At 36.1% G+C, this 9,460-nt stretch overlaps 1 protein-coding gene across 1 annotated transcript in view; it reads left to right on the top strand.

Moving 5' to 3' along the window:
• The first annotated feature begins 293 nt into the window (after positions 1-293).
• Positions 294-9,460, top strand: part of LOC113509423 (inactivation-no-after-potential D protein-like) — an 81,522-nt gene continuing 72,355 nt past the window's right edge. The window contains exon 1 of the mRNA XM_052899461.1: positions 294-755. Coding sequence (XP_052755421.1) covers positions 713-755 — 43 coding nt within the window. The 5' untranslated portion in view covers positions 294-712. The remainder of the gene's footprint in view (positions 756-9,460) is intronic.

The following is a 9,460-nucleotide window of genomic DNA, read 5'->3' as shown; positions in this document are numbered from 1 at the left end:
ATCATATAAAGGTCAAAAACACTATTAGACAAATTAAACTTAAAATATTAGCTATGGAAATGCTAAAAATCAGTAGCTTTTTTGTAATACTTAATAGGAAATGAAACTCCAACACGAATTTAAATTACATTTTCACGTATTTAAAACTACTAATCAAAATAATGGTGGAGAATAATGAAAAAATATTAAAAAAAGTATTTTTAGGATTTCTAAATTAATGCCAATATTTAGTTTGCTTTAAAGGAAATATCTATTTTTATATTATGTTTGAAATTAAACTAAATCAAGAAAACAGTGTTCAGTAGTATAAACAAAAAAATTTTAGCAATAACCAGTTCAATTAAAAATAGACACATCCGTAGTAATATAAATAAAGTGTTAATCTATATAAAATAACAATAACTTCAAGTGCCGTGTTTTACACATATGTGACGAGTTTTGTAAGTTGGCAATTAGTTACCTGTCAGTGACAAGTTTTAGTTGGTAATCAGTTGGTGAAGTTGATGACGAGTTTTACAAGTTAGTGATTATTTGATGAAGTTAGTGACGAGTTTCGCAAGTTGATGTTCAGTTGACGAGTTAGTGACGCGTTTGCCAAGTCGTAGACGAGTTCGTCAAGTTGGTGCACGTAGCGTGCGCGGACTGCGCGCGTCGTGCAGGTCGCGCGCGACACGTGCCCGCGCGCGACCGCGAGCCATGCTCTGACCGTGTCATGGAGACTATTTCTGAAGATGCCGAAGCCGAATTGGAGCTTGGTAATTTTTTTTTTTAATTTTTGATTATTTTAAAATCCGATACGAAGTTATCTGTTAACGAACTAAGATAAGTATGAAGGATCAGCAAGATTTTTTTGCTAGAAATAGCTAATTTGAATTTATATGATGAGATATATAGACGGAAAAATATAGTGTTTAGTTTATATATAGTAAATAAATGACAGAGAAACTCCTTTCCAAAATACGTTGTGGTAGAAAACGATTTTGTTTTATAGTATGAGTATTTAAATAAATAATAATACCACTAAACTATATACACGTGACTCAGGACTATTTCTTATGACAGATTATAAGGAAAGCCTACGTCCAGCAGTGGACAGATAATGGCTGAGATGATGATGATGATGATGAATACCACTAAAATTAACTACTACACATACATACATCATCAACATCACATCACCCGTTATCTGTCCACTTCTGAACATATACTTCCCCCATAAACTGCTATTAGGAACGGTCCTAAGCCACCTGCATCCACTGACTCCCTGCTAACAGCCATACACAAATACGATTTGTAAATACATCGATACAAACACATACATAGATACACTCAGATCAATATAAACAGACACTCTGATAAAGACAAATATTTGTATTTTGCTGGGATCGAAACCAAAACTATCGAAAGCTGAGGCAATGTTTTAAACCGCTACAACACTAAGCCCGCCATATTTTCCGGTTTAAAATTTGCATCGCACCTGTTTTCTAATTCTGTGTTTCGCTCCATTATATATAAATCGTGTTATATTTTCAACTTTTGCCAAGTAATAATATTTCTATTATTATACCACATAGTTTTCTAGTGTTGTCTAATCGTGGGAGATCGATTATATCGATAACCGATTAATCGATCGGGACCATAAATAATCTGTACAATTCATTGTATAATCGATGACACTACGATGTATGAATACGATATAATCGGTAATATTCGATGATATCGACAACGATATCATCCCTTGACCGATATAATTGATAATTTCGTAACGATAGCAAGTAATGGAAGAGTACTATTATTACGAATATATTATTTAATAGACTGTCGACTATATAATCAATTAAATTATATACAAATTCGATAAGCTAATGATTATTTAGATTATACATCATCGATTGATTAATAATTATTTGATTATTACATGAAGTTTTGTCATCCATCAATATTCAATTACTAAGATTATATTGGTTGTATAGCGTAAAAAATCAAGTTGATATAATTAAGATGTCAAGTATTTTTTCAATGGGTGCAAATGAAATAGTTTTTTTTTTAATACAACTTAGAATGGCAAACGAGCTGTCGGCCCACCTGATGGAAAGCGGTAACCGCCGCCTATAGACATAAGTAGTACCATGGACATAACAGAGTATACTGTTTCGCCTATAATACCCCCCCCCCCCCCCCCCGCATCCATTGCCATTCCTGAGCACTCAAGTGTTATTCCTCTGTACCCTGTAAATTTACGCCATATCCCACCCTTCAAACCGAAACACAGTGACGCCGACTGCGCTATCGGTACACACTGGTAGATCATAAAAGATTATAATTGAGGATAAAGCAGGTTATTTGGCCCATGTTGATTAATTCGTTAATAATTAACCGTGATGGTTTCCAGGGGAACCGCGAGGTTGACTTGATGGAGTATATTGTTAGCAATGGGCATTTAAACCTCATAACTAACAATCCCTTTCTCAATCCAACTAATATTTCAATAACAATCGATAGTTTTGCATATCGCAATGAATTATAACCGTATTTACCAGCGGTTTTTCCCCCAACTTCGTGTATGTGATGTCGTGTTTCTTCTTTAAGTTGAAATTTTCAAAAATCTTTTCTTAATTGATGCATACTTATATATACTTTTATCTGTGTATTGATAGTCAGTCAGTATAAACAATTTTATAACTATAATTGATTAAATAGTTTGTATCGATAAGCCAAACTATATCGATTATTACCTATGTGACACTATGAGGTTGCTATTTTACCAGAGGGAGACTTAATAATACAACAATACTAACAACAATAATTACATAATACACATACATAATAATACACATACCAGAGTTCTGTATTGGTAGCTAATAATGGTAGATACTAATAATAAAAATGATAGATTTACCAGAGGGAGACTTTGTACAAAAGTCGACTGCTTGGATACCTCTGTCAAATTTGTGTTTCAACCGTGAAGCAGTTGTTTACATGGCTGTATTTCGGTTTGAAGGGTGGGATATGGCGTGAATTTACAGGAATGGGACCGTATGGGAGGTTTCATGTGCAAAATAGTATACTCTATTAAGTCTACGGTACTGCTCATGTCTATAGGCGACGGTTACCACTCTCCATCAAGTGAGCCGTCAGCTTGTTTGCCGTTCTAAATTGTATAAAAAATAAACTATGAATTAATAATCGATGTTTAGACGACGCAATCTATCGTCTCTCGTTAATTCCACTGCCGAATATCGCAGAGATTATCCGCAAGTACGTCACAGCTCACGCCCTTGTCACGTCACACTCCGCAACACCTTCGACGTGTTGTCACACGCGTGACATATTTTGTAGACATCCGCGTAGTTATGACACGAAAACATATCGAATGCGTAATACACAAGTTTCACTTTATCATGAATGTTTTATTTATAATTGGTCGAGAGAGGAAAGAAAAAAAAAATGTTTTACTTCAAGTAACAGTAAAGTTGTTTTTTTAATGAATGATAATGGAAATAATAACTCCGCCTGTGCTATCGGTTTACACTGGTGGCGCATCGGTGATCTGATGATCGGTGAGAATGAAAAGGCAGGTCAGTTAGCCCATCGTGACGTATGCAACGATAAATTAGTCACGATGGTTTCCAACGGGAATCGCGTGGAGGTCGACCTGATAGGATATATAAATATCAACAGGGACTAATCTCCCCATTGATAACAATCCCTTCCCCCTAAAAGTAAAGTTGAAATTAAATATTTAACAGTAATAACATTTTTTTTAATCGGTGAAACTGGAATGGTCTCTCCGCCTGCACTATTGGTGAGGATTGAAGCAGGCCAGATCGTGACGAATTGTACAAGAAACCACGATAGTATGCATGGGGACCGCATGGAAGCACAGGATAATATAATGCTCACAATGGGGCTGTTAGATCGCATTAATAACAATCCATTAATAAGAAAAAGATTTTTTTATTTTATTTTATTTTATTTCAATATGTACACATTACAGAGAATTTTTTTTTGATGGGTGAAAATGGTATGGTAACCCCGCCTGCGCTAACGCGATACGCTAGCGGAGCACAAGTTAAAGGTGATAGATGAGAATGAAAACAGGCCGATTAGCCCGTCATGATGAATTCATCAGGAATTAACCATGATAGTTTCCAGGGAGAACCGCAAAGAGGTCGATCTGATTGGATATATTGCTAGCAATGGGATTCTCAGTCCCCATTACTAATAATCTCTTACCCCCCTATTACAGAGAATTAACAATGTTACATTAATTTATACAGTACAATAATATTTTTTTCAAGCTAACCCTCCAAAAATATGCGTACACAGCATGATCAAAACATAAACACGCGGCTAAACAAGTGTGTGTAAACACAGTATAATTCGTACAACAAAGGTTATTTAACTTACACATTAACAACTATAAAGGTAAATTTACAAACACATGGATAATCATATATACATATATACACATACACACGCATACATACATACATACACATACATACCACAGCGTATATATTACGTTTATACAAATAAACACTAAAGTGAAGCCATTCAGAAAAAAATAACTAAAAATGAAAGCAATCAAATTAAACAACGGTTCTTCAAAAAGGTTGTATTAAAGTACCTTCAGGGTAGGCAACGCGCACGTGACACCCAATGTTGCAGGCATCCATAGGCTATAGCGATCGTTGATCATAGAAAAAAAACTGCTATCGTAACAAAGTCAGTAATGAAATTTCAATATTTTGGTTTTGTATTGGGAAAAAATGTACATACGAACGTTGAAATGTTTCGTCTTTGTAGATTTAAAATATTTGAATTGAAACTTAGAACACGGTGATTTCACAATTGTGAAACAAGAAAATTTTACTTCGCAACAAACGAAGCAAGCAACAATACTGAGCATTAGATGCATGGCTGTTTTTCAGTATAAAATGAGATCAGCTGATATGATATTGTAACGCGGGCCCCTAAAACCTTCCGAGTAATTCCCCTTTCAGATCGTCCTCCCAGCGCGCCTTGCCGTACCGTGCGCTACCGTTTTTTGATGGGTGAAAATGGTATGGTAACCCCGCCTGCGCTAACGGGACACGCTGGCGGAGCACCAGTGAAGGGTGATAGATGAGAATGAAAACAGGCTAGTTAGCCCATCATGATGAATTCATTAGGAATTGACCATGATAGTTTCCAGGGAGAACTGCGAGGAGGTCGACCTGGTTCGGTATATTGCTAGCAATAGGATTCTCAGTCTCCATTGCTAACAATCCCTTTCCTAAAAATCCCAAAATAAAAAACCCATCGCAATGTGAAGCAGTGTATTCAACCTCGATATCAATATCGTAACAAGTTTTAAATGATTTGCATGTAATATAATGAAGTTTAAAACATATATAACGTTCAGTTAGTTCCTTAGTTAATAGTTAAATAGTTATTAATTCATTTAGTACGGAGTTTATAACACGATTTCGGATCCCAACACAGTTGTATAACATTATGAAATTTTGCTATCTTCAATGTATTTTACCAGAGGGAGACTGTATGACAGTCGTTTGCTTGGGCACCTCTGTCCTATTCGTATTTCTACCGTGAAGCAGTGTGTTTGCATGGCTGTATTTCGATGTGAAGGGTGGGATATGGCAGTGAATTTACAGAGTACACAGGCATAACACCTGAGTCCTCCTTTTTTTATACAACTTAGAATGGCAAACAAGCTGACTGCCCACTTGATGGAAAGTGGTAACCGTCGCCTATAGACATGAGCAGTACCTTGGACATAACAGAGTCGACTGTTTCGCCCATGATACTCCCCATGCGTTGCCATTCCTGAGGACTCAGGTGTTATTCCTCTGTACCCAGTAAGTTCACGCCATATCCCACCCTTCAAACTGAAACACAGCTATGCACACACACTGCTTCACAGTTGAAGCACGAATGGGACAGAGGTATCCAAGCAATCGACTTTTGTACAAAGTCTCCCTCTGGTAAATCTATCATTTCTGTTATTAGTATCTACCATTATAAGCTACCAATACAGAACTCGGCCTCTAGACAAGTGGCAAGCGAATTCGTCGATGGAATCGACATCGCTAGCGAGTGCGTGAGTTGGAATGAGTCATCCGGCGTTGCTATCTCATTCTATCTCACGGATTCGCTAGCGATGTCGATTCCATCGACGAATTCGCTTGCCACTTGTCTAGAGGGCCTGGTTTTGATAAAATTATTTTTACTATCAATACAGAGTTTTTCAATTGTGTTAAAAAAGAAAGCGATTCATAATTCGGTTTTGTTTCTTTTTGTGTGTGTTACCGTCTGATTTAAACCGATTTAAAAAAAAAAGTTTACTTAAATTAAAAAAAAAATCTGTTTTTTATCTGAAAGTATTATACTTAATTATAGGAATTTGAATAAAATCAATACAGTAGTTTAATTTCGAAACCAAAACAACTGATTCAGCCACAATTAAAGTTATAGTACAGTAGAGATAACAATGTGAAACGTTAGCTTAAAATAAAAGTTCAACTTAACCGTGTTGAGTTATAATTTAATATTGAACGTTTGTCTATAAATGGGCCGAAATTAAAAGTTTTAATGAAGGCACAGGAAGGTATCAAGTTTCATAATAACAAAGGCTTTAAAACCACAGAGCGTTTTGTATTTCTGAATGTTGTTTGTCTGTTGACCCTCTACAATTAATTTTACAACCGAGTTCAAAAAAAAAAACAGAGATTATTTATTTATATATATTTTTTTATACAACTTAGAATTGCACACAAGCTTACGGCTCACCTGGTGGAAAGTGTAACCGTCGCCTATAGGCATGAGCAGTACCATGGACATAACAGAGTCATGTTTCGCCAATGATACCCCCCCATGCTTTGCCATTACTGAGGACTCAGGTGTTATTCCTCTGTACCCTGTAAATTTACGCCATATCCCACCCTTCAAACCGAAACACAGCCGTACAAACACAACTGCTTTATGGTTGAAACACGAATGGGACAGAGGTACCTAAACAAACGACTTTTGTACATTGTCTCCCTCTGACAATTCATTTGTATATTCACTTTTAATATATATAATACATATAACAGAAATGTATACAGGCGTACTTATCCCTTAAAGGGATTTCTTCCAGTCAACCTTGAGAATCCGAGAGGAGAAGGTATCTATAAGTTTTGTAAAGCAAAATATATGATATTTTGCTTTACAAATATATATATATATTAGACAACTTGGTTTGTCTTACAAGCTATCGACTCACTCGATAGAAAGTAACCGTTGTCGATAGGAATAAAACAGTAACATAGAGATCACAGTACAATATACTTTGACACCTGTTCTAACCCTCATAAGTGGGGTACGGGATTTTTATTAATGTGGACTGGCAATCCCATTGCTAGTAAATGGGGTCGCTATACTATACGGTAATGGGTTCAGTTGGGGGAAGGGATTGTTAGTAATGCGGGTTACCAGTCCCATTGCTAGCAATATACTCTGGCAGGTCGATCTCCATGTGATCCCTCTTGGAAACCATCGTGTTGAGTTCGCGCGAATAGAAGCAGTCGCGGGTAAAAGATAGTCCATAATACAACACAAATTACAATAATGCATATATAACAAGGTGATAAACAGATTCACGGAAGAATTTCATATGAAACGACACGCCTAGTAAATATGTTAGCGGCATGTCGCTGGGAAAAATGGTGAACGTAAAACATTTATGTCCCTCGATACACGGGATGATGTCTGTATTGTGAGTTATGTAAGGCCTCATGAAAAAATTAAATAAAAAAATAATAGTTAATAAAAAATTGTGTAAAATTTTGTAAAAGACATTCGATATTCAGAGGGAGACTTTGTACAAAAGTCGTTTGCTTGGGTACCTTTGTCCCACTCGTGTTTCAACCGTAAAGCAGTTGTGTTTGCATGGCTGTGTTTCGGTTTGAAGGGTGGGATATGGCGTGAATTTACAGGGTACAGAGGAATAACACCTGAGTCTTCAGGAAGGGTAACGCATGGGGGGTATCATGGGCGAAACAGTATATTCTATTATGTCCATGGTACTGCTCATGTCTATAGGCGACGGTTATCACTTTCCATCAGGTGGGCTGTCAGCTTGATTGCCATTCTAAGTTGTTAATAAAAACATTTGGATATTTAGTTTTTTTTTTTTAATTAGTTTACAGTCTGTATTACTTGCTAATAATATAATTTTCTATAAGTTAAAGAATTTATAAAAACGCGACGCAAATCTTTCATTTTTTTTTAATATCAGATATAGTAGCATAGATGAGGTATAAGAGGTACAATTATGATAATGTAGTAATGAATGTTCACTATGCAGAGATGTTTTCTCCCACGAACACTCAGGTTATGGAATGAGCTCCCTCGCCGAGGTTTTCCCAAGAGACTACAGCATGGGGTTCTTCAAAAGGGGGGTAAAGAGATTTCTTCAGAGTCGGCAACGCGCGCGTAAAACCTCTGGTATTGCAGGCATTCATAGGATACGGTAACCGCTTACCATCAGGTGGACCGTATGCTTGTTTGCCACCTCAGTGGTATAAAAAGAAGCAGTATAGTATAAATCAGTCTCTAGAACGAGTAAATTTCACTCCACGAGATATATGACTCTAAAGTATAGGGGAGACAGAAATATTGGCACATTTATGTTGTAAATCGCAGTTTCCTATCGTAGTATATAATATAGACATAAAACCTATAGTATTAAATGATATTTATAACAAACATACCAAATTATAATTCTAAGATATAAACTAGTTTAGTTTTTTTATACAACTTAGAATGGCAAACAAGCTGACGGCCCACCTGATGGAAAGTGGTAACCGTCGCCTATAGACAGGAACAAGTATCAATTCGGTTGCTTTTTTATGTTTGTTCCTTCATAACTCTGTTTAGTTCTAAACCGATTTAGAAAAATATTTTTTATTTATACTATACAATGATTGGTGTCATTGAAATTTTATCAAAATCGTTTCAGTACTTTGGTATTGAAATCAAAATGACCGATTGTGTCAAGCTTTTCTTTATCTGTCTGTGTATATAGAAAAACTAACGAATGAGGAAGACCTGAAAAGAGTGAACGAGAAAAGAACATTAATTAAAATAATAGAGAATAGAAGAGGCAGAATGCTGGGCCATCTTATACGACATGACGATTTTTTTTAGTAGCATAGTAGAAGGAAATATAGAGGGCAAAAGAGGAAGAGGAAGACCGAGGATTAACTACATGGAACAGATAAAAGAAACACTAGGTGTCATGTCGTATAGGGAGGTCAAGGATATGGCCTGGGATAGAGCTGGCTGGAAGAAGATGCATGAATTAGTTGCACCGACAAGAGGAAACTCTTAAATGAAAAGAAAGTAGATTAAAAAAAATATTTCAAAATAAATGTTACAAACATTTTTAAATATAGGTGAAACCCTGCTCCCTAAA

Source organism: Galleria mellonella, unplaced genomic scaffold (genome assembly GCF_026898425.1).
Source record: "Galleria mellonella isolate WM207_F2 unplaced genomic scaffold, CSIRO_AGI_GalMel_v1 utg571, whole genome shotgun sequence".
NCBI lineage: Eukaryota > Metazoa > Arthropoda > Insecta > Lepidoptera > Pyralidae > Galleria > Galleria mellonella.
Note: the sequence above shows the minus strand (reverse complement) of the source record. Positions and strands in the feature narration are given on the sequence as shown.